Raw genomic sequence first — 25013 nt, forward strand, 5'->3', positions numbered from 1 at the left:
GTGGGCTGCCCTGGCGTTGCAATTCTTGGCAGCCATTCCCATACCTCTGCATGGGTATGCTTCTGCTGAAGCTGTGCAGCGGCTTGCGAATGAATGGAGCACAAAATCAGCGAGGAAATTACTACGAGGGACGTCCCGTAGGTACTTCAAACCCAGGGGAGTTGAAGTGCTTGCATATTGCAGGGCATGCAAAATGCGCAAGAGTGCGAACACCAAGCCGTCCCCCGCAACGTTACGCATGTGCCGTCCGGAGCTAGCCTTCGTTGCCCGTCGGTGGCAGAACAGTTGCAGTGTGCTCAGCGCAGCCAACACTAGGAGTACCAAAATTTCCGTGAATTCCGTTGGGAATGAAACCAGAAACGTCCGCAAGTGCAAATCGACTTTTAACCTGTTGTTTTGCATTTAAAGACGTGAGCTCGAGTACGCCCGCACGGGGCATAACATTCAACTCGCACAGGCTCCACATCTAAGTAGCCCAAATAAACGAACCGAGCATATGCTTAGCCATCTATACACCAAATGCAGCTGTCTATGCAACGCCAGTTGTCTATACATCTGTTGCCCATATAGCACGAGCTATCTACACACCATCAGCCGAACTCCAATTACCACCAGAGCGCCAGCTGCCTACATATCTGCTGCTGCCATTACTACAGTTGCTGCTGCCATCAACGGAAGTGTTAACTGCAGCTGCTGCACTTCGAGCTGAGTCAGCAGGCGCGCCTAGTGCTGAAGTCCGCTGCCTCTACTTCGGCAAAAATTGACGCCTCCAAGTCCTCATCACTTCTCGGAGTTGCTGTCCGTCTGTCTGTCCCAACGCCTGCAGAAACCACGCATGCACCCATGGAAACGGTTCATGCACGCACGGAAATGGTTCACGCATACATGCATCCACGGGAACGGCGCATGCACGCACGTTAGCGATGCATGAATGCATGTCAAGACGTCCCGAGAGGGCGTGTGTAGGCCGTCTAGCAGAAGTTCGTGTTCCTTTGAGTCGTAAACGGCATCAGCAGATGGGAGCATCCAGTAACCAGTGGTGTGACTCTTGAGCAAGCGCTTGCGTACCTCCACTAGGGCAGCGGCAGCAGTAGTAACAGCACCAGAATCGCCAATTCGCTCAGAAAGTCCCTCCCTTAGCGCCTCCTGCAGGCCGCTCCGCAGTGGACTGAAAAGGGATACGAACTGGGCTGCTGCTGTTGCTGTTGCTGCTGCTGCTGCTGCTGTCGCTGTCCGTTGAGGAGTCCCCGGAGGCATCCCGTATCCGCAGACTCGCCATAGGCCTCCGATGTCCGCTGCCAGCTGCAAATGAACGCCGCACAAAGGACGGATAGAACGCATATGGAAGCAAAACAATGAAAGAACACAGATGGAGAAAAGCCGAACCAGAAAGAACCACAGAGGAGACTAACTTACCAACGAAGACCAAACACAAATCAGGACACAGAAAGGCCAGGACGACGATAAAAATCAGAAGCAGGATAAAGCGGAAATGCACCTTATGAATTCAAAAAGAGGCCAGGACAAGACACGACAAAGCGAACGCAGGAGTGCGAGAAGAAACAAAAGCACCAGCAAACCTCAACAGAATAAGGAAACGATGAAAAAGGGCAAAATAAACTGCAGGTGAGGAAGGGAAAAACGGCAATTATTTCCAATTGGATGCACGCAGTAACTCAAGCCGCAAAGAAGTAGGGCCATGGCCTTTGGCTAGAAACACGCTGAGCAGTTGCTGGGATGCCTTGAACCCTAAAGCCTAAACTGTCCGTGCGCCATGCGATGCCTCAAGTTCAGCAAGAGCAGCAGCAGTAGCACCAGTATACCTTGACATGCTGAGGATCGTCATTTTTAAGCGACGCCAATAGACGGGAGGTCACATAAAAGAGAGGAGAGAGCGGGAGAAGAAGCGATAACTGCTGCCCCGCCTGCTGCAAGTGAATTCCCTGGACACGCTGACGCTGCTGCTCCCGCAGTAGCTGCAATTCCTCACTCTGCTGCAATGGCTGTTGCAGCATCTGTGAAGACGCACCCTGGGAACGCCGCTGCCGCAGTTGCGCCTCAAGGGTAGCGTTTTGCCTCGTAAAGTCCCTCATTGCTTCCTGGACTTGCTGCAGCTCGATAGGAAGCTGCGCGACTTGCTGCAACAGCTGTTGCTGCTGCTGGTCCAGCTGCTGCTGTGTGTCTATGCAGCTCTCAGGTCTGCATACACAGGCGGCCGCAAGATGCGCCCAAGCCTGCACCGCTGCTGCGGCTGCTGCTGTCGGCGAGCCGCCAGGGTAGCAGCACAGTAGCAGCAACAGCAAAATGCACCTCCATGTGGTGCTGGCAATTCCGTGAGGCACAGGAGTCCCTTCGGGGACCCTCGACGTCACTGCAGCTTCCCCACACACGGAACGCAGCGACCCAAAAAGCAACAGATGCAGCTGCTGCTGCTGTTGATGCAGCAGCTGTAGCAATGCATGCTGCTGTCGCCCCACGAGGTTGCTGTCCGGGCTTGCACTGCTGCCCCCTTCGAGGCACTGCGTAAGTGTACGTAGGAAACAGGAAGCGCTGCTGTTGCTGCAGCTGCTGCTGTTGCCTTCGCCGTTGATGCTATTGTTGCTGTCAACGTGAATCAGTGAAGCGGCACCAAAGCGCAGAAGCGCCTCCGGGGCTTCCCTCGCCGCCGTTGCAAGGACAAAGGCCAACTGCTCCTGCACCGCTCGACATTCTCGCTGCAGCTCGGCGGAGTTGGGTTCTTGAGAGGCTGCAGCAACGGCCTTCAGGTACAGCCCCAAGTGTCTCTCCAGTACCCTATACAAACAAAACGAAAACTTGACAACCCAGACAGAAGCTGCGACATCTCACGTTTTGCAACAATCCACAGGACAGACGGGAGGGCAACTAAACTGCTGTTCGCACGTAGATCCCAGCTGTAGCCAGCAACAGCTGTGCGCCTGCAGAAATAGTCAAACGGGATGGAAGCCTACAAAGGGAAATGCTGCAATAGCAAGAAGAGTAGAGGAGGTCCCTTTAGAGAGACAAAGAGTTGCATGAAGAAGCCGCTGAGTAGCTCGGCGGCGAGTTCTGGGGAATGCTGCTGCTGCTGCAGGCTGCCTGCTGCTGCCGATGCAGCTGCTGCACCGTCGGGTTCCACCAGCACAGCATCATACAACAACGGGACCAGCGCCCCAATGGAAGAGGCTGCGAGGGGCCCCAAAAGAGAAAGAAGTCGCCGCAGGAGAAAAATGCATGCATGCAGCAAAGGAGGAAGCAGCACCAAGCTAGTGCCTCCAACGTTTAAAGGGCTGCCCTGTGCCCCTGCCACCTGTCAGCGTAGCAACGCATCGCCCCACCCCTATCCTCAGCAACGCTTAGCCGCACAGACCAAAGGAGACAGGCGGATCCACGGAAACACGCTAGCACAATGCAAAAACTAACAGATGCACTCGGCACCGCCACAAAGAAAGAAAGCCAAGCGGAAGGGCAGCGGCAGGCCCATGCGTCGGCTGTTGTTAACTGAAAAGCATACATGATCAGACGCTGAGTTCCTACAACCTACACTGAAACCCCGAACCCACACCCTTGGGCCCCAACGCAAAATTCTGGCCCTACACCCTACATTCGAAGACTACGCCCACAGATGTGTCAAGGGCTTACGCGCACAGCGTCTGTGAAGAGTTGCAGCGCACGCAGCCAGGACTTCTCGAGTTCCCTTTGTATCGAGGCCTCTGCCTCGGCCCCTGAACTGCAAACGATCCCCCCACCAACTAGGGCACCCGAAAGCTTGAAGGGCTGAAAGCCCTTTGAAAGAGAAGCCAGCGCATTGGCGCAGCGTGAACAATACACCGCCATTGCCGGCGCCGTATCCCCTCCAGCAGGCTGCTGCACCACCCAAACAAGCGAACATCAAAATATCTATTATATCTTAACATAATGGCATACAAACAGACATGCAGCAGTAAAAGGACTGAAATAAGCACAAGAGAGGTATCTTCCGACGATAGCCTCATGTTGCAACAATTCGCAGCCAGCCTGCCGGAGCATACGGGCTGCTGAAAGCGTAGCAGCTAGAAAAGCCCTGCAACTGATGCAAATATAACGCTATGGCGCCTACAATCTCGGAAGTGAAGGCCGCCGTGGCTTTCGCAAGCAGTGCATGCAGAAGCAAGACTTGTTCTTGCGGAGAGTTCCCCGACCGACTGTGCAGCTGCTGCTTGCAGCCCAGCAGGACCCCCGCCGCCTCGAACAACAGAAGCTGCTGCTCCACCTGGAACGCCCTTGGGTGGACATAAACATCCGCTGCTGCTGCCAGCGCCAAGGGCTCCTGCCTACTGCTGTTGCCGCAGCTGGGAGAAACTGCAGGCCGCACGCGTCGCTGACGAGGACCGCCGTTACTGTTGCTGTTGCGAGGGATATCAAGGCACTGCTGCTGCAGCAGGTGCTGCAGCAAAAGGCCCGTGTAAGCAGCTGAGTACGGTAAACAATTTTTTACGAATCGCAGCAACGCCAGGCACGCCTTCGGCGCGACGGTGGTGCTGCTGCTACACACGCCATGCGGCCCCGCCAGCAGCGAGAGTGCCTCCGGGATGTGCTGCTGCTGCTCCTGCTTGCCGAGAAGCGGTGCAATACGCACAAGAACCTTCATAAAATTCTCGGCTGCTGTCCCACAAGAAAAATCCCCACATTCGTGCATGCAATGCAGCAGCTGTAGCAACTGCAACAAACAGGCGTGCAACTGGCTGGAGGTATCCTTAAGCTTCTCAGGAAGGTCTGCAGACAACCCGCCCAAAAGGCACAAAACCAGAATCTGTAATGGCACACAGCGGCAGCATCAGCTGTTCAGCAGCAGCACAGGCGACGTTGACAGCTGCACTGGCCTCCCACCACTTATGTCGTCGGTCAAGACAAGCAGCATGTGTAACAATGCTGCCAGCTGCTGCTGCTGCTCCCTGCGCTGCTGAAGACCCTGTTGTTGCTGTTGCTGTTGCAGGTGCCGCAAGTGTTGCAGGTGCTGCTGGATCCCCTCCTGTATCCACTGCAGCACGCGGCTCTGGTCAGCAGAACAGGCCTTTCTGAACAGCCCAGTGAGCGCCTGCGAAGCAGCAAACTCAGCCTTGCTCTCCCCAAACTGTCGCTAGGGTGACCGGCGACTACGTGGCCAATGACTCATGAATCTTCACATTTTTCGAACTTCACAAGGAACGCGACACAGCTGGAACAACTACGAGAGGCCCTACATACCACTCACGCACTTCACCATAAAATCAGATGCTGCAGCAACGCGGCCTCCACTCTGCGCTGCTTTGGAGAAATGCGGCAACCGTAGCAAAGGGCGTTGTGCGTGTGTCTGGCTCATTTACCTCCTTGTAAGCACGCAATTGCTCAAGCTCCTCATCATCCAAGCTGCTGTAAACAACCTGCTGCTCCTCCTGCTGCAGATGCTGCTGCTCTGTCGCTCCCGTCAGCATATCCACCTCTGCCAACTGCAACCACACCGAAAGCAGAGAAGTCTACAGCGCTCACAATCAGGCAACACCAGCAAACACAGCAACAGGAAAAGCAGCAACAGAAAAGGCACGGGTAGAAGTTGCGGCTGACCCTCTTAAGGAGCACTTGCAGCAACTCCAGGAGAAAACTCTGAAGGCGGGTAGTGGAAAGCGGCTGCTGCAAGATAGTCTCCTGCCGCTGCAACACTGCTGCTTTGGTTAGCAGTAGGGACAGGGACGGTACCACTAAGCTCGAGACCTCTAAACCTCCAGACCCCAACAACTGCACCGATAGCGGCAGCATCGCCCACAAAGCCGTCAACCCCTGAGCCAGTGCAACACGACCCACCACGCCAATACAATCCACAGCACCCGCAGCAGCTGCAGTTGCAAGCATAGCCGGAGCAGAAGTAAGGAGCTGCACTTGGCAGCGAGTGAGCTAGACCGCTGCAGCTACGTGTCATATCGCGTCGTTGAAACGATGCGAGCAGCAAAAGGGGACTGTAGACGTTCTCCGGAATGACCATACGCACAGCAGTACTAAGCAATGACATCCCCGTCCAGTTGTGATCAGCCTGCGAGGCTTGTCACTGGTCTTGCAACAGAACAGCTTAACACCTACCTGATGCAGCAGCTCCCGAGGGTTCCTGCATGCCACCAGAGCGTTATTGCTGTCCGCCATTACTGACCCCAAGCCTAAGCTTCCCTCCGCTCCCTCCAGCTTCTCTGCCAGCGACGCCGTAGCATCTGTCAAGGCTGCTGTGGTTGCATTGACAATCGCGGCAAACGGAACTATCATTGAGGGGGTGGCGGCGATCTCCGTGAGAGGAATCTCGTGCAAAAGCCACTCAATAATCTGCGCATGCACACCAATAGACGCAGCAACCCACTGCACAAGCCAAAAGCCTGCCGCACGCCAATGCCACAGCACCTCCTGATGCTCACCTCCATGCGACGCAGAAGGTCGATCCGTGCGGCAGGCTCCATCTTACGGTGTATAAACACTACAATTGCAGAAGCCGCATCGGAGACGCCTGTTGACAACCACGTTCCGCCTAACAGCTGCAGCATATTGGGGCTGCTGCTGCTGCTACTGCTGCTGTCGCTGCTGCTCCGCGCCTCCGCTGTTACACCTGTCCGAGGCGGTGGCGGCAGCAGCAAGTCGATCCACCCCACATACCTCTCTGCGACTGAGCAGCACAGTTGTACCGCACTGCCCAGAGCGGGGCTGTGTTTGTGTGTCAGCTGCAGCAGCCGCAGCAGCTGCAGAAGGAGAGGAGAGAACGGTGGCGGGCAGGTGGCTGCTGCCACCTGCCCGCCACCGGCGATTTCCTCATCGAACGGGAACGAGCCCTTGAGTGCTGTAGATAGCTGCAGCAAAGCACGAAGCAGCAGCACAGCAGCAGCACTCTGCTGCCAAGCAGGAGGACAGCAGTTCTCCCCAATGCCGTCATCAGAGAAGTTGAAGTTGCACTCAAACGGAGCGAAAGCAACGCATTTAAGCTGCACCGAAGCCACAGGAAAGCCTTCAGTCAACAGGCAAAGGCTACTCTCATTTGCTGCTCAGTTACAGCGGCAGCAGGCTCCTACCAGACGCTGCAACATAAGTAGCAGCAGCACAGCAACTTGTTGGCACAGCAGCACCCCACTTGCAGCAAAGGTGCACAAATTTCGCTGCACAGCAGCAGCAGAGTAGAAGGAGCATCTCAGCGGTGGCACCGCCAGCTCGTCCCGTTGCCGCCAATGAGCGGCGAGAAGCTTACAGCGGAGGAAGGCAGATCCTCTAGGTACTCCTGGTGCAAGACCAAAAGCACCCGCAGAGCAACACGGATTGACTCCAGAGTCGCAGCAAGGTCCCGGCCTGCTGCTGCTGCACAGGCAGGGCTTCTGCAGGCGCTGCACCGGTCAGCAATTGCTGCTGCCGCTGCCGCTGCTATCCGCCCATCTTCTGTCTCCTGCAGCTGCAAACAAAGTGCGCACAGCTCTTGGTGCAGCAGCAGTCGCAAAGGCAAGAACACCGCCTTCGCCGCTGCTGCAGTTGCTGATGCTACTGCCTTGCTGTCGATGTCTGCTGCTAGAATGCGTGCCACCAACAAAGCAAGCTTGTTGTGCACGCCAGCAGCATCGGAGCTTGAGCCTGGGTCGGAGGCAGCAGCCGCAAGCTGCGCTGCAGGGCTCTCTGCTTCCCCACTGCTGCTGCTGCTGCTGCTGCTGCGGCAAGCCCACAGGCTACACACACGAAGTCGCATTACGTTGAATAGCATCTCCTTGACCTGCTGCCTCTGCTGCTGCTGTTGCTGCGGCAGCAGCTGCAGCAGCTGCTGCAACGCGAAGAACTTGGCCTCTAGAGAACAGCGGGACTGCAGCGCCGATAGCAACAGTAAGGTGCCGCTGCTACTGCCGCAGACCGCTGCAACGCAAGCACCCCAAGTACAGCACACGTCATGCAACCTAAGCGTAGCTAAGGTAGTCACAGCTGCGACAAGAGCATTAGCAGCAGCAGTGGGAGCAGCGCAACAGCAGCAACGTGGCGGCGCTGCTTTAGGAAATAAAGCACAACACAGGTGGCAGACGCGAGAGCGTACAGCCAACGGTACAGGAAGAATGTACGCAACTAGCGGAACAGCTGGAAAAGAAATATGAGGAAGAGTCGTAGCCTACCTCTGAGGTACTGTTCTGCCTCACATCTCGTGGCAGGGTTAACAGCTGCGCTGCCCTGAGAGAATAGGGCGCTCACAGCCCTGTCGAAGTCTTCCACCTGCATTGCTAACCCGGCCTAGATCCTACCAGTGCTGCTACCGTTGCTGCTGTTGCTTCTTGCTGCTCCTGCTGCAGTTGGTGGTCTTCATCCGGGCAGCAGGGCTATAAGCCTCCACGCCAACAGCAACCCCAAATCTGCTGCAGCTTGCTCCGCATCTGACTTAGCGTGCAACTGTACAATAGCAGCAGCCTATGCCAAAACAGCAGCTGCTGCTGCCTGCACTGCAATCCTCTAGTCCACGAGACGCTCTCCCCGTATATCCAGCTTTAGCTGCTGTCGTTACTGCTTCTGTCAGTGCACCGCATGGTGTAGCAGGTAACCCGTGTTCTGAATGAATCGATTCCTGACCTGCCGCTACGGAGACTACTGCCAACAAGAGCGCAGAAGCAACTGGTGAGGACAGCAGAAGAGCTGAAAGTTAGGACGAAAGCGGCCCCTACGGGAAGCTGGCAGAACTAGATATGTCTGTAAGCAGCTTACGTACTGCTCAGCCGTTGCATTTGGTAGGATTGCTGTTGCTCCAGGTGCTGGAAGTTGCCATGGGGAGCAAGTAGGTACCAAGTCCAACACAACAGCTGCCCCTGCTGCTGCTGGGGCCGGTGACGTTGCAGCTGCTGTTGCTAATGCTGTTGCCCTCTCCACTGATTACGCTGCCTCCGGGAGGCACTATCAACAAAGACCGCTAGCACGAGCCCAGCCACCGGAAGGCTTCTCCAGCTCTATGAAAGGGCTGCCAGTGCTCCTACTGTTTTCGCTGCAGCGCTTGTGGGTCTTGAGGGACGACCTCTAATGCTTTGTTTACTCTATTCACTTCTTTAATTCAAAAGGCAAATAAGTCGTGCGTGTATTCACGGCATCCTTTGTTTCATCTTCATGTGGGGCGCTGCCGCATGCAACGACAATGGCAGCAGCGGCAGTAGCTGCAGCCCCCCGAATAGTTGTAGGCAGAAATGAAATGCCTGCATCGTTCAAACAGATAGTGATGCAGATAGATTACCCAAAAGGATGGACTTCCAATACAACCGTTCTGTTTCTTCAGGGGGTTCGCCTTTCGCCTCCTTTACCTGTCGGCTGCATGTCTTTTTCTTGCCATACTACCCCTTCAGTTCAGAGTTCGCCTCAATCCTTTTGCTTGTGAGTAGTATACAGTCTTCCGGAAGTACGATTTTGGCGTCAAGAAATACCTGCCGTGCCTTAACAGGGACAAATTGTCTTGTGTGATTCTTCTGTTGCAACTGCAGTGCGTATTTGCGTGCTGGCTGGTTACGGGGGGCCAACACACTGTTTACCATTATCTATGGCGATGCTGCATGCATTAGAAGGGGGGCTTGGGAATGCTTGCATGCAGAGTTGCCTAGCAGAAGTTGCAGCAAAGGGTGTGTAGTCTGGTCACTCCAAAGTTGGTGCATGTTCACTGATTTGGCCTTAGTTGGCAGTCTGCACGCAAGCAAACAGAAGTAAAATAATTGTCTACAGTGTCAGTGCAGACAGGGAAATGGGGGTTGGTTGTGCTTGCATGAGGACGTTATATGGCAAGGCGTCTTGGGGGCGCCTTGTAGCACGAGTTGCACCTGGGTGCGTTACAACTCGCATCAGGCCGCCTCCTCTCTTCCAACCCCGTACGCTTGCGCCACTGTGCCCAGAACGTCTGGCGACTAGAAAGTCGGCCAGTTGCTTGTTAGGAGCATTTGCCCTACGTCTCGTGGCTCGATTGCGCCTAACGGCTGTCCTCGGATAGAGATCGCGGACTCGTTACACCTGGTAGCACCGCACGGTACACCACAGCAGGTGCGAGCAACTAACGCCGCCCGACGGCAAGGTGGGCTGTTGCTTTGCTGTGATTAGTACCAAGGGTGTTTTGGATGTAGGAAAAAAAGCTTTTGGAAACTCTCCCCGGGATGTGTTTCAAACCGCATCCCTATCTTCCTCGTGCATCTAGGGGATTACCAGGATCTACCCTCTGGTAGGGAGGCAACTGGTATTGCGAGCCTCTTCCCGTTGACACCAGCTCAGTGTCTATATCCCATCCAGCAAAAAGTGTCGTTACAGCAAAAGCAAATGATGAAGAGCGGCTCCGCCTTTGCCGAGCGTGCATATATGACAGGAGCCGGGATCCGAGGGTAGTAGTGTGCTTCTGTTTCAAAAATGCACCCAAAGAGCCAAAGTTGCGATTTACACCTCCTTTATCAGAAGTGGAAGCAAGGTAATGGTGCATATATCTATGCAAGGGTTTAACTTTTTTGGAGAACATCCGGCGTTTGCAAGCCTTCTCAGGTGCACTACGATGCAAATGCACTCCCAGGCCGGCAAGGGAACAAATCATAACAGAACTAAGGAGGGAAAGCTATCGATGAAGCCCTGCGTCGACAAGCATTAATCCTTGGTGGACAGAAGTCCACATTAAGAGGCAACCGGCAGCCTGCTGGGCGATGGAACGCATAAGCATCAAAGAGGGAATAGCTGCCAAATCCACTGCCCTAGCTGAGAAGGAGGGAAGCCTGATTGAAAATGATCATGATATAGAGCCGCAAGATAGGTAATCAAAGGGCTGACATGGACCAAAATATGAAAATCACTGCCGAAATTGTATAATTTTGTCATGCAATTGGTAATTGCGCCTGAGTTCAACTTCAGTGATGAAGCAGTATGTTTTTCCCCCTTGTTCCTTTGTTACCTAGCTTCTGGCGCTATACTCCAGAGCTTCCATGGCCCCCCAAACGACATCGCGCCGAATGCTGGCCTTTGGGGCAGCCACACCCCACCGCGCAGGTGGCTCTGCCTACTTGGGCCTCGTCTTGTGGCCCTCCTCTAGACTTGCCAGCCTTCTTTGGCCGAAGTGCGTTCCTTTCCATCTCTAGTGCTAAATTGCATTGCTGGGCACTACTCCACGGGGCGTCGGGCAGCGCTGGCCTACTACCGTCCAGCTCAGTCTGCAAGTGGATGCAGACAACACCTGTTTGTCCGTTTGTATTTAAAAAAAGGATGGGCTTGAGATTTAAATCATTGCCCGACTTGCCGGCTATGCATTCTCGGTTGGCTTTCAGGCTTGATCATGTCAAGCTGGAGAGGAACGCCGGCGTCATCGTGCGTTCGTGCATCACGGCGTTGTTACAGGCGGAGCTATTGGGAGGAGACATTTCTATGGTTCGGCAGTTCGGTGCCAGCTTTTACATGGCGTACCGGGTTGCAGATATGTGAGAGTGGTCCTAAAACCCTAAACCCTAAACCCTGAACCCCAAAACCGTTATTCAGGGACTGCTGTTGTTCTGCATCATATTTGTTGTCTATCCGTTATTGTTCTCTTAAGATGCGTTTTGAAGATGTCAGAGCGAGGCAAAGAAGGCAAGAAATTGGGTAGGAAGGAGTGAAGAGACACCGAAAAGTGGTGTGTCACAGTATTCACGGTATCACCAAACCTGCTGTTCGTCGTCTTGCCCGGAGAGAGGTGCTAATTGAATCTCATGTCCCATTTACGAGGACACCATATGCATGCTGAATGTTTCCCGGGGCAATACCTGCACCGAACATGCACGCAGGAAACCCGTCGCACCTTGGACATCATCTACTCTCTCAAAAAGGTAGGACTACACGCCGTAAGGTTTTAATGGTTAGGTTAAACCCCTCAAGAAAAGGAGAAGGGAAAAAGAGACACAAAGAAAGCCAAAGAGCACACATGCGAATGGGAGAAAATGAACAACCAGAAACTCTTCCCGATGCACACCCCCGATGTAGTGAGAAGAAGAATACAGTTTTTATACAAGCCTTTGTCCAATCGCTAAGAACATTTAGGGGCGTAGCACTTCAACGTCGAGGGGCAACTGGAGTTCAAGGCCCTCCTCTTTGGACTGGTCCACGCGCGCTTCAACCACTTTGAAACCCGTCGAGGACAAAAGTGCCAAATAAAAACGAAGGCAAATGCAATATACGTAGGACCTTCCTCTCAGCACCTCCACATAAATCCTTCAAAAGGCCGAAAGTGTAAAGTAATAAGAAGGAACCCCCAATGCCTCTTGGACCGGGTGAAGGAGGGCAGACATTTGCGACATCTCGGGGAAGTGGCGGCAGATACAGGCAAACTCCCCCCCTTCTTTGAAAAGCAGTTGAAAAGAGATAGTGCAACTGATGGAAATACGATACAGAAGCTGAAGGAGTTCAAAAACAACAAACTGTTCAGAAAGGACGGCATCGAGATCGATGAGGCGGAGGAGCAGAAGAAATGTGAGGAACTGAAAACGGGAGTTTGCCCCCCTCCGGCGGGAATGTAACCCCCGGCTGGGTGTCTTCTCACACTGGAACCAGCGCAGTATTTGCGTCCTATAAAGCTGAAAATATCTTTACCGAGAAAACAATTCATGAAGAATGCACCCGCCTTCGCCGACTGTCAATCACGACGTCGTCCACGAGTGTAACGGGACTCCTCGATCTTAGCCGAGGAGCTGCGAATAAAGCCGAAATTCTTTTGATATTACCACCTTCCAAAGTCACATGCTCTTTCTTCCAGTCTCCAGGGCTTGCTGGGCACAGCGGCACAAAGGCCGGGGGCTTGTGCGAAAGGAGCATGCACATAATGAGTTGCAGCACGTAGCACCACTCCACCTGCAAGGCGACCCATCAATCATACGAAGCCCCCTGTTGCTCAATACTCTGAGATTAAAATCAATTGTTGAGCACTTTCTTGGCTCCCAGAGGCCTGCCTACAAACAAGTAGAAATATACGTACCAATGCCTACCCACCATTCCATGCCATGCCCCTGTTGTAGGGCATCTTACCATGCAAGCACACCCACTCCCCTTATTCATGAATTAATTAACTCCATAAGCAGTTGATAAAGAGTTGCTTTGCCCTTACACGGCAACGTGCATGCAGTTACGCACTCAAGGCAGCCACACCATGCCGCGCACCGTACAGCAGCTGGAAGTTGAAACCAGCTTGATATGGGTAATGATAAGTCTCACTATTACTTTGTGTCTGAATTCGCCAACTTCCGTGTTAGTTGAGGACGGTTCGCGCACTGTAGTCACAGAGGGCGTTGCCTGAAGTGCATGGGCACTACAATGGATCTCTGGTGTGACCTCTAGAGGCCTAGTATCATGAAAAGGAATAAAAACTATAGAATACTTCAGGGATTAAAGCACTATTAGATAGAAAAGCAGCTCCATAGTATCAGAGTGCTCGCCAGCCGTCACCAGCTTGGGGCTGGGTGTGAGGCTGTTGCTGTGACTCCGGCACTGGATTTCAGCGAGGGTCGAGGGCCAGTTCTATACATTCGGATTTTTCTTCCCAACAACAATATATGAACTGGAATCTATAATGGCTATTCAATGTGTGACGTAGAGGGTTTGGCGAGAATCTTGGATTTTAGTAGTTAGTAGTAGAGTGTGCACCTAATCAGAATAGCTTAGGGAGCATACGTAGAAACAGTGTAGGCCAGCTTAGGGAACATACGTAGAAAGAGTGTAGGCCCGCTGTTCACAAGACTGGCTTCGACGTGGGGAGTTACAGGATTTCTTAGCGCGTTGCACAGCGCTGGGACGGATGAGTCATATTTCCTGTTCATTTTAAGCCTTTATTTCCATCAATGCGTATTCCACAATGCAACTAATGCATGTAGCATCACGCATTGTGTACCGAGTGGCTTGCAGGGCCCTTTGGGGCTTGCAACGTGATGGGCAACCTTCAGCTGAGAGCAACTCAGCCCCGCTAATGACAATCCCTTTGTGGGCTGGAGTATATAGTGCAGCATAAATTACGGCATTTTGGATTTTGGCTTATTAACTGCGGGGAGTGCGGTTCGGCCACCCAAATGAGCCCTGGATTCCCTCTCGGTCTGGCGCTCAGCTTCGCAGTCTGCCGGGTCACCTTTAACGGCAATAGCAAACGCGCGCACAGGGGTTCACGGTTTCCTTCTTTTGCATCGTCAGCCTTCGGAGATTTGTTTCCCATTTTAGGCGTCTGGTGACTCTTGGATGAACTAAGGCACTGCCGCACTCGTGCAGCCACCGCCTGGCTCCCCAGCCATCTCACTCACGAGCCTTCCTGTAAGCGAATATGTGGGCCCGTCTTGCTCTTCTTTGCAGCGGTTCTTGTTTAGGCATCGCTCAGGCAGCAGAAGGGCAGTTTCAAGTGGCTTCAGAGGCGAACAGCAGCTGGAGCTCCGCCTTGGTTGGCACTTTGTTCATGATTATTTGCTCCGAGCTTGGAGACAAGGTGAGAAAGGACTCGCAGATTATGGTACTACTGCTAACTTTTTAAAATCAAGTCAATTTGTAGTCTGCTGGAGGGCAATTCGAGTCACTGTGCCTTTTGTTTCTCCAGGGTCAGGCAGGGTGCGCTCGTGCCTAGGGCTGCATATGCAGAATCGATCAACGGACGTCTATGTTGTCCGTGCAGACCTTCTTAATCACCGCCATTCTCTCCATGCGGTGCGCAAAATCGAGTAACTCTACGAAGGCTCAGGCGGGACAAAAGAAGCTGGGCAGTCGGTGGCACGTCTTCGCTGGGGGGTTCCTTGCGCTGGCGCTGATGACTGTAATGGCTGCTGCAGGCGGCCAACTCCTCCCGCTGCTGCTGCGGCAAGAGCTGCGAACCATCTTCATGATTTGTCTCCTTGTCATATTCGGAGCCAAGATGCTCCACGAGGCTGCAGTCTACAACGAAACCGCAGAGGAGGCCGGTAAGCAGGTACCAACTTCCTCATGCCCACCTCACGCATCCCCTGACTACACGTTTTCCTTTCCTTCACTCTTCTTCCTGATTCGGTGGCTATGCAGTGGCTGTGGGATTTCCGAGCGAAAAAGTGGATGGAGGGCGTATTGCGCATCTGCACTTTTTTTGGCCCCCGTGCCTGTCAGCGTTGAAAGGCGGTGGCAGTTCCCTGAATTTTGTGGCGCGTTTGAGTTTTTGGCCACAGAGGAGCTGAAGGATCTATGCGAGAGTGAGGAGTCAGTAAATGGGTCCAAGCTGTTGCGCCTTGCACGTACCTTCTTCAGTCCCGTATTCCTACAGGTACAGAGTGCGATTCATTGCAACAGACACCTGCGTCGTTCGTGAACTTTCCTGTATGCACATTGGATGTTCAGCCAAGTCGCTTCAAGGATGAAGGGAGCTTGGGAATATGCCGTTGTTGTGGAGCAGGCTGCCTCGTTGACGCTCATGGCTGAATGGGGGGACCGCTCCCAGCTAGCCACTTTCGCCCTGGCTGCCGACAGGAGTGCCTCTGCTGTTTGCTTGGGTACGCTGAAAGAAGCTGTTAAGTGTTTTTTTGCATTTTTGCAGGGTCTTAAACGTGCAGACGCTTTTTCTGCACAAGCAAGAAGCAACGGAAACTGTGGTACCCAGAGAGTGGTATGCTGCATGCGAGTGCCCTGCAGGAGCCATTCTCGGGCATGGGCTCTGCACCGCTCTGGCTGTTGTGGGGGGCAACGTCTTGGCGAAACGCATCTCTGAGCGTGTTGTGCTGGTGCTAGGAGGTCAGCTTACCTTTACGAATTGCGTGCAATCGGTGATGGGCTCACCAGGTAGCAGCACCCAGTGTGGGCATCTGCTCTCTGAAGTACTACTTTGGTGCATATTTGGCTGTTTGTGGTTTCATGCTGCTGTTGCAGGGATCTGCTTCCTGTCTTTTGCTGCATTTACGGCTGTGGGGGAGTTCTACGGTCTGTAAATAGGTCTTCTTTGGACCTGTAGTGGATGTGGGCGCAGCAACACGCCGTTTTACCTTCACGTCTCACATTTTGATCGCCCTTAGGCAAGTGCCAACGAGGGTCTTCTATATTTCTTGCCTTCAAGGTCACTTGTCGGGGACCGTGAAGTGGACGATTGGCATCGAAGGCTTGCGGATCAGTTAGGTTTGGGCTTTGTGCGGAACGGTGATACCTCTAGCGGTTCGGATGCTATACAGTCTTCACTGCTCAAGAAGCCAGGACTTAATTTGCTTTCCGGCCAACCCGAAAGTGGTGGTATTATCTCTGCTCAAGGGATTCGGATTCTGCTTTGCTGAACGGTTCCCGGCTCTTCTGTCGATTGTTGTATTGCGCGTACAACGCACTGAGGTGTACGCAGCGCCCTGGGCCGTCAGGAACTCGTATTCCTCTTTTTAAGGATTATTGCGAGCATGGCAGTTTCTATGAACAAGATATTTCTCAAGTAACAGATGCGTTGCTATTTCAAACGCCTCGTGCCCACAGTAACGTTGCCACGCCTCTTCCCGGCTTGCACTGCTGTGGGCACCACCGAACGCTGAAATGATGGCTGCGCGAGTTTTGACGTTGCTTTTCGTCATCTCAGCCGCACTAGCTGGTGCAGATGGATATTACCGCAGAAGGAACAGTCATCGGGCTCGAAGCGCACGAGAGGCTCGATTGTTGCGCCCGTCCTTAATTAAAGTGGAAATCCTGTGAGATGAATAAAAAGAAATGTACAAATGCACTTTCTCGCGAATGAGGTGGATACGGTTAAAATCAGCTACGAAGCTTTATGCCCTTTCTGCAAGAGCGTGAGAGGCTTCTTTCCCCCACGACGTGCCTGCCAGAGTTGAATTCTTTGCGCTCGAATGGCGACAATGACTTTGCAGTATCTCACCGATCAGGTGACTAGGACCATGCGTTCAGAGTTGGGAAAGTTCGTCGACTTGCATCTGTTCCCTTACGGTATTCCTGCAGAAAGGTTTGTCATAAGAACCGCCTCAAAAGCCTGCTACAGGAAACGCGGCTGACAGGGACGGCTCCGTGGTGTGCCAGCACGGCATTGAAGAGTGTCGCTTGTGAGAGAACATTTTGCCGTGCCTTGTGGCTGCATTGAATGATGTTGCTGATTCTCCTTTTCACTCTAGAAACATCCTATCCGCCTGCGGAATAAAAAAGATTCAGGGGAAGCCGGACAGCCTTGTTGCGTTCATCGAGTGGTGAGGATATGGGTCCCTGGTTCGGGGGAGTGGATCTGACCTGCCTCAGGGGATATGTATGCCAGAGGCATGTTGGCGTGCTGCGTGCCCTTTGTCTGATGTTCATAGAACTTCCAGCGTTGAAGGGCTCGATAGCGCCTCGGACGGCAAATGGCGGGATTGCTTGTCTGTTAGTGGGCGGCATAAAGGCGAAATAGAAGGTATGCAGTTAACTGTATGTTACTCCGCAGCCTTCCAACTTTTTTTTCAGCTTGTTTCCAGGGCGACGAAGGCCAAAGGTTGCTGTACGAAACATTCGATGTTTGCGTATAGCCGGAGTGGGCAGTGGAGTTCCTGTTATGCTCCAGGAAAGCCATAGGGAACGTATCTAGGCGACACTACTACACCTACGTGCCTTGGGTGATCGTAAACGGTAGCCACTCAGCGAGCTCAGAGGCGAATTTGACGCTCGCTTTGTGTGAAGCGTGAGCTGCTTTCACTGAGTGTAGCCTATTTTCGTTGCATCCCATCTTCGTTGCATTTCGCCAACGTGACTACCCACCTATCAGGCTAGGCACTGGAAGGCCCCACATATGCTCCACTCTTTCTGAAGCGGGGGCATTCAGCTTCCTCGATGATAGGCAACGCTGCCTTCGAGATTCGCCATCGCTTCTCTAGTGCATCAGCGCCTCGGACGCGAATGTGCACAATTAAAGGAGTAACCCTGTAGCTCCATATATATATATATATGTATATATATATACATATATATATATATATATATATTCATGCCCTAAACCCGCAAACTTGCGCGCGCTGTGTCGCCGCCAACCCCCGAGCAAGACAACGAGGATGCGTGTGAAGGCGTCGAATGCGAAACACACGGGGGGAAGCTGTGGCAGTGTTCTTACTTTTCGCTTTTTGTTCTATAACCTCGTGAGTATCTCTGTTGAAAAATAAGCGTTAATGCGCTCATCTCGATTCACGTACCCTCCACTGTAAGCGGCGCCACCTGGGCGGATGCCGTTTCATCGTGTCAGCCACGCCACAATGTCGGTCGTTCACAGATAACGCAGACGGGCTCCCCTTTCATTATTATGAATATGCAACTAAATCTGCCGCCTGCCATGTTAGGCGAGGGTACCGTAGCTACAAGCGGCCTGGATAGGATTGCTGGCCACTACGATGGTGGGCCCCCACCGCGAGGGGCCCGCCGAAGGTGGTGGGAGTAGCAAGGCACTTGGGGGCCTTCTGCGTGTGCGTTGCTTTTCCTCTTTTTCACATGCGAGTTTATGCTAAATTATTCAGTGACCATCCCTTTAAAATAGGGGCTTCCGCTGTGGAACTGAGAGTCTCGTGCGAGAGGCCATATAGCAGGATGTTCGCAGACGCTGTCGAAAATGGGTTGGCACAAGTTTCTGCTGGCTCCCCCTTAGGGCCACCAACATCCATTAGACTGGGATGCGAGGGAGACGGCTGTCGCCGAGACGTTTCTCATGAGGCGGGAAAGCTATTGCTGGCAGCACTGCAACGCCTAGACGGTGTGCATCTTCTGCCTTGTCACATAAAGTACAGCGGGCTAGCATCTGTCGAAGAACTCTTTAAGCCGACGCGAATGCGTCCTGATGCAGCAGCGGGAGAAGAAGCAGGCAAACTGGAGGTACAGCTGCACGGCCGTTGGCTGCGAGGCCAGGAGGAGCGCTTGCTCCGCGACAACTCTCCCAGCGCTGTCGCAGCCCCCAAGCTTCACGGATTCGTTGTAGCTGCCCAGCAGACCACCTGCAACCTAGGGGACCTGCGAAAATCCTACGCTGCTGCCGACGCTGCAGATTCCACCCTCATTAAGGACTGTATCGAAGCTGAAGAGCCACCCAGTACTGTCACAGCGCTGCGCCCATTGGCGGAATTCGACAAACTATGGTATGTTGGAGCCTTTCCCATTCATGTTATTGCTACACAGAACACTCTGGAGCTAAATTGCAAGCCCAGTGAGAGTCGCAGGAGCCCCACTGCGCTGTCCGCTCTTGGCTGCGGCTACTGTGCTTTGCTGTATTCACATTACAGCTACTGGCAGCAAGACCGCGAACCGACTAATGCTGACGATATCCCGCAGAGTCTTTTCTTTTTGCGAGCTATGGCCGCTGTAAGGCTCCCTCCCCCCATCCTGCGCTGTCAACCTGGGACATTCGTGTAGTTTCAGCTAGAGTGAAAGCTAAATGCTTGCTCTGTGGCGTGTGCTTAGTTTGCGCGCAGTGCATGCATACTGCATAGTGGTTGCACCGTAGCAAAAGTGGGTTTCGTCCGGCTGTATGGCAAATGCGTTGCGTGCAGCTGCACGACTATCAAGACGAATTGAAGGAGTGAAGTTTGTAGGCAGGTAGGCCAGACACCCTTTCATCTTCCCTCCCAGTGAAAAGCCAGCAAGGTTCCAAGTTCCATCACTAGGCATAATGAGGCAAAGCGTCATGAGGCAAAGCGTCACGGTTCTGAATTCCTTTACAACCAGCTTGAGAGGATTCAGCAGCGGCTGTGGAGGTTGCGCTGAGTGCACGAGTGCAGCCAAGTGAGGTCGAATTCCATCATGCAGATGCATTTGGTGCTGTGGCCTTGTCCGCAGTTCTGCCTGGCGTGGCCTGGTTGTCAGGCTATTTGAGTGACCTGACCTAGTCGAGCTCAGGATTGAACCCTTCACTGAAATGGGGAACACCACCTGCAGCAAGTGGGACCGGAGCAGGGTGGTAAAGGGCATGTTCGTTCTTTAGGGCCACGTCCCGGTGGACACCTAGGTCCCTGAGTTGATATTTTGTGGTTTCCAAGGCAGCCCCACGAAAAGGGGGCCGATTGCTCACCAGTCGTCGAAGTCGTCGTTCTCTGTGTGCGCTTCCCGAGCCGCTTCAATGTCCTTCTCAACTTGCTGATAAACGCATTTGCTGCAACCACTGGAGCGTGAAACGAGGTGGCTCACTGGGGACACAGGTCTGACTTTCAGGGATTCAACCGCGGGAGAGTCGCGAGCCACCTGCTCTTGGTGGCCTCCCGCCTCTTCAAAGATCTTTGCGAACCGCGTCAGGTGAGTTTGCGCGGAACCCAGTTCCTCTTGCATCTCGTTGATCATGTTCTCGAACAGTTTTGAAGAGAGATCATTTTGCATTTCGACCGAAGTTAAGCCGCCGGACATAGCACGGGGCCTCCTCACTCGACCAGTTCTGAAAGAGCTAACAGCAGAGAGAACTGCTGGAACTGGTAGCGGGCGTCGCATCGTTGCGCCGCCGCAAACAGCCAGAGCGAAAGTGACGTATAGTACAGAATAGAGCATGTCCAGACCAAATATACAGCATTATCTTCACGTTTTTTGTATGTATGGCCAAGCTGTCCAGCGAGCATTCCCTCCATGTTTTGCTCACGTGACGCCGCATCCCAAGATGTACATACATCTGGAAGAATCCTAAGGCATGCCTACTTCGTTTCGTGGCTGCGCTGTAGCTAGCAGCACAGTCTTAGAAACGTACATAACGTCGCATGTGCTGATCCGTCTGCGTTCGCACGCGAGAGGAGCAGTTCCAGTGCTGACTTCATGCATCAGCACTCTGCATATCAGCACTGTGCTTGCAGTCAGAAGCCAGCGCCCCGAGCTCAAAGGGACTTCCGTTAGCTCACTATTTTGACTCTGTAACTTCGGGCTCGTGCTGCTTTTACCTGAGCATCCACTGTAGTGCCTTTTACCTTGTCAGATCCGCTACTAATCGGCGATTCCCAGAGCTGTCTGAATCACATTCGGCAGTTCTGGTTAAGAGAATGTAGGCTACTGCTGAACTCGTGCATTGTCTGGAAATACTGTATTCCTTGTCCTCCACTCCCCCCTCCCGTCACCCGCAGACGCTGCAGTTGAGTACAAACGATTCAACAGCAACCCTCGTTGCATCATAGTCGAGCGTTTGCCTCGAAGGGCCTACGTGCTGACCTAGCCTATTCACCTAGCCCAGGTCACGCTTAACGGCGTGTGGCCGCCGGTGGCAGCATAGTTGGGGCGGATCCGCTTAACATTGAGAATTCAACTGCAATTTCCTTGCCGTTGCAGTCCACTTGCGGTGAGGCCCCCGGCAGTCGCAGCTGTTCAGGAGTTCAGCCTTTACCTAAGGCTCTCATAGAGGCAAATGCTTAGGCGGTGGTTGCAGCAGCCATTTTCGGGTTGGCTCTCCATGGAGAAGTCGCCGCAGGCAACTACCGCTAGTTATTCGTAGCCTAGCAAAGCAAGGGCGATCATTCCTCCTATTAGCGTCCACTTGACTACGGGGTAATCGTTCAGAAGGATCGTCACCTGCCCCACGTAAGGAAGATACACTACGGTGGTCCCCATTACGCTCGAGTCCTTCAGCCACAAGTCTTTGTCTGAAGGCGCGTGTCAAACAAACAAAAGGCGCAATACAATAATGTGCTGTCGCCATGCGGAAAGCTGAAACTGTAACTGAACCATATCAATCAACACAAAGCTGGGAGGAACAAATGAACAACCAAGCAAACTTCGCAACCACCGCGTCAGAACGTACTTGCATACAAGCCCCTGTCGTCGACGGAGTTGTTGTCCCCCTTCGTCAACAGTCTCATTTCGCCCGCGCCGTTTGTATGCATATTTAAGATGCGGTGCACAATTGGAATATCCCGTCCTTCGACCTGCAGGGCCACGAAGCACAAGCAAAGAACCGGCTTCTGCTATACACCCGGTGAGACTCTGCCATTACTCCGCAGCTTCTCTCCCGTTCTCGACGCCAAACAAAAACATTGAAGATGCACTCAGCCCTACCGGCAGCACCGCATCCTGCTATGCCCTGACGCGCATGCACTACTCACCTTGAAAACCACAATATCCCCCACAGCCGTCTTGGGCCCATGGTCCACCAGAAAGAGAATATCCCCCCGGCTGAAGGCGGGCAGCATGGAGCCGCTCAGCACCACCACCACAGGCGACGGACTTCCCGCAGCTATCACCAGCACCTTCCAAAGCATCAAAGCTGCACAGGCAAAACGCATACAGCTTCATGCATTGAGTTCCGTCCATGCGTGAATACTGCATACAAACTAACATTTGCAGGCCACACTGAAGGCGCCCAGTGTGCTTGTGGAAGTTAAGTTGGAGCACAGAATTGTTCCACGTCGGGTAAGAAACATTGGAATTAGCGGGAGCATCATGTGCTCGTTGGATAGAGGAGCCGTCACCTGACAGGATGATGCAACAAAGGCTCAAGACCGTGAGGACCGCATCCCGGGGCCTTCTGAAGAAATGTTGAATCTCCCTCCACGCGGAAATCCCGAACTTTTTGATATCGCTTAGCATCTCCTGGTCGTTTCCTCAATCACAGAATGCAAGAAAAACCTTTCCAACAGGTTTCAGCCAACAGGAAACCTATTTGAGAGCGCACCTCCCCCGAGCGGGGGCAGCCAGACAAACCCACAGCTAGATCTGATGCCTTTCCTCGCAATCAGTTAGTGTTACAGAAACGAACGAAAGCGTATCAAGCGCTTCAACCCCTCGTTTCAACCGACGGGCTACCCTGTTTTTAACCAGAGTTTAAATACTTAGCGAGAACGCCGGGCTAGTCGGCTGGAGTTTGGGCTCCCCTTGTTGCAGAAAATAACACACGTAAATAACAGAAATTAAAGAATTCGCTCTGAATAGCCAGCAGAACAGATTCCTCACCTGCAGCCGACTCTGTCCCGCACATGCAGGTGTCAGCAGAGCAGCCACATGGGGCTGCTCCTTTGACCTTTTTATTTTCGGTAAATGTTGACGTTCTCAGAATATTGTTGTTTTCTTAAAATATATACCAGTATTGAAAGGTGAAGGACAGTGAACTACGCCAACTAGCCACCGGCGCTGCCTTCCCCGCGCGACGGGAGGGTAGCAGTGAGGGTAGGAGGCCGGAGTTGATAAGATAGTAAAGCAGTAGGCATAAATAGAGATTCTGTGGTATGAATTACAGACCAGAGAGTTGGGAGATGGCCTGCATTGGGGAGCTAAATAAACCCAACCAATTGTTGCCGATGCAGCATGGTCTGTGTAGCATGCTCTGTCTGAAGTTGGTACATGCATTTCTACTTGACTGCAGGCTGGCTACTCACCGCCAAGCAAGTGTTTAACAATGACCTGCACTGTTGGCGCATTCATCAAGAGGGAGCTTGCGAATTCCTGCATGCGGAGCTGCCTTGCCTCACTAGCTGCAGCAGTCGGCGTATGAATTCATGACAGCGCACACCCCTACTTCACTAGCATAGGTCGTTCTGCGCCTGTTCTCAGGGTTCCTGGGGACTGAAGGGTAGGCAGCTATTCTTTAGTGACTCTCATCTTAATTATTTCGACAATACTGAAATTCACGACGGCCCTTGGCTCGTCGACTGTCGTCGTACTTCGTGACACCACATGGTTCGTCGGGGAAGGCGGGAGAAGCCAGCCCCAAACCCACAACTTGGCAGCGCCGTGAATAGCACACACAGACTAGTCGCGAAGGTGTTTCGCAAAAAATGGCACAAAATTTTTGGAAGTTCTACTAGTCTCAGACGTGTCACAACTGCCAGAGTCCACAGCACAGGGAACTGCTGGGGCTAAATGGCTAGGAGACCGGCACCCTGGAGTTTCTATGGGCCACTTTTGAGAAGCTATCTCTCAGGAGCTTCTGCATGCCCTCTTCAAAACAAGAGCGGCGACTATAAGCGTGGCCATGAGCAGCACAACTTAAATTTGGGCAGCGTACTTTGGTCGCAACCGTTTTGTCACGTGTAAAAAGAGGCTCACGCTTGTATATCTACGTGACCTCCTCCGCGTATTGTTTTCTCCCTGCAGGCTAAGCCCCGCCCTCTACCTATAGCTAGCTTAACTCTAACGCCTTCACCTTTCATTTTGAGGACCCTGCCTCGCATGTACACTGGTGTTCCTCACCACAGGCGGCTTACCAAATATTTTATCATTGTGTGGGGATGAGCGCATCAGAAAACTTCGCCCGGCGCAGTCTGGCGCACAGCTCCGTACGTGGGCAGTGACAACGCCACTAAGCTTGTTTGCAGCTACGAGACAGGGGTCAGCAATAGCAGTAAACCGAACCACCCATCCACAGGTGCCAACGGCCATTTTTCCCTCGTCATTTTTATTTTCTACTCCAGTATTTGGGGCTCTGGCCCCTCTCGCGACAGCCTTCCCCCCCCCCTCTGTGCACCCATTCCTTGTAGGCACATGAGGGTGTATGCTACTTAAGATGTTAGTACGTGCGCTTCTACTTCAGTGCAAGCTAGCTACTGAGGGCCATGCATGCCTTGACCAGCTGTCTGCAGTACTAGTTCATGCATCAAAAGGCGGGTTCGTTACCCTTGCAGAAGGACTTACAGCACGCTTTTCCAAGTCGCCTTCTCTCCATACCACCCCTAGCCCTTCCGCAGCTGTGCCCAGGCAGGCAGACGACTGAAAGGGGAATGAGCTGCTTTGAAGAACACTCTTATCCTGGTTCTTTGGCTCTATCGCATCTGACTAAGGTCCCTTGATAAGATCGAGGACTCGTGGTACAAACTTTGTAAGGAGAGTCAACCATCTTGCTGAGGGGGCCGTTGAGCACCGCAATCGAGCCACAAAACATAAGGTGGGATTTCCAAAAAGGCAACTGGTCTCCTTTCCTGTCTCCAGAAATTCTGGGAACCGCCGCCTCAGGGTCTGGGGACGCGGGAGAAGAGGCATCCTCACATGAGTGGCAATACAACTCTTTGCAACTAATGTTGCAAGACACCTTCTCTTAGGTGGACAATCAAACAGCCTGAACTAACACTTTAGGCAACTTTTGTACTTCTGCTCGCATGCAGGCTGCCTACTAAGGCAAAGTAAATGCTCATCTACCAACTCAGGGAGAACATGCTCCACGAGCG

The 25013-nt window shown here is 53.0% G+C and overlaps 5 protein-coding genes across 5 annotated transcripts; 2 read left to right on the forward strand and 3 right to left on the reverse strand.

Moving 5' to 3' along the window:
* Window positions 1-780: 780 nt before the first annotated feature.
* On the reverse strand, window positions 781-8232 carry EAH_00009880 (hypothetical protein, conserved; the record flags this gene model as incomplete). Its single annotated transcript, XM_013391841.1, has 14 exons — window positions 781-820; window positions 917-1302; window positions 1824-2199; window positions 2311-2793; window positions 2970-3307; window positions 3640-3864; window positions 4097-4752; window positions 4867-5074; window positions 5343-5465; window positions 5581-5793; window positions 6091-6324; window positions 6414-6839; window positions 7232-7878; window positions 8130-8232. The coding sequence occupies 14 exons, from the start codon at window positions 8230-8232 to the stop codon at window positions 781-783; spliced, it is 4458 nt and encodes a 1485-aa protein (XP_013247295.1).
* Window positions 8233-14278: 6046 nt separating this feature from the next.
* EAH_00009890 (transmembrane protein, putative) lies at window positions 14279-15893 on the forward strand (the record flags this gene model as incomplete). Its single annotated transcript, XM_013391842.1, has 5 exons — window positions 14279-14437; window positions 14621-14903; window positions 15141-15235; window positions 15522-15699; window positions 15835-15893. The coding sequence occupies 5 exons, from the start codon at window positions 14279-14281 to the stop codon at window positions 15891-15893; spliced, it is 774 nt and encodes a 257-aa protein (XP_013247296.1).
* A 2596-nt stretch (window positions 15894-18489) lies between these two features.
* On the forward strand, window positions 18490-19475 carry EAH_00009900 (hypothetical protein, conserved; the record flags this gene model as incomplete). Its single annotated transcript, XM_013391843.1, has 3 exons — window positions 18490-19031; window positions 19176-19254; window positions 19443-19475. 3 exons carry the CDS (start codon window positions 18490-18492, stop codon window positions 19473-19475), a joined length of 654 nt encoding a protein of 217 aa, XP_013247297.1.
* A 481-nt stretch (window positions 19476-19956) lies between these two features.
* EAH_00009910 (hypothetical protein, conserved) lies at window positions 19957-20226 on the reverse strand (the record flags this gene model as incomplete). The annotated part of the gene is made up of 1 exon (XM_013391844.1): window positions 19957-20226. One exon carries the CDS (start codon window positions 20224-20226, stop codon window positions 19957-19959), a length of 270 nt encoding a protein of 89 aa, XP_013247298.1.
* A 1116-nt stretch (window positions 20227-21342) lies between these two features.
* EAH_00009920 (signal peptidase, putative) lies at window positions 21343-22443 on the reverse strand (the record flags this gene model as incomplete). Its single annotated transcript, XM_013391845.1, has 4 exons — window positions 21343-21500; window positions 21659-21782; window positions 21960-22120; window positions 22326-22443. 4 exons carry the CDS (start codon window positions 22441-22443, stop codon window positions 21343-21345), a joined length of 561 nt encoding a protein of 186 aa, XP_013247299.1.
* Between the last annotated feature and the right edge of the window lie 2570 nt (window positions 22444-25013).

Source organism: Eimeria acervulina, genomic scaffold (assembly GCF_000499425.1).
Source record: "Eimeria acervulina Houghton genomic scaffold, Eah_scaff50, whole genome shotgun sequence".
NCBI lineage: Eukaryota > Apicomplexa > Conoidasida > Eucoccidiorida > Eimeriidae > Eimeria > Eimeria acervulina.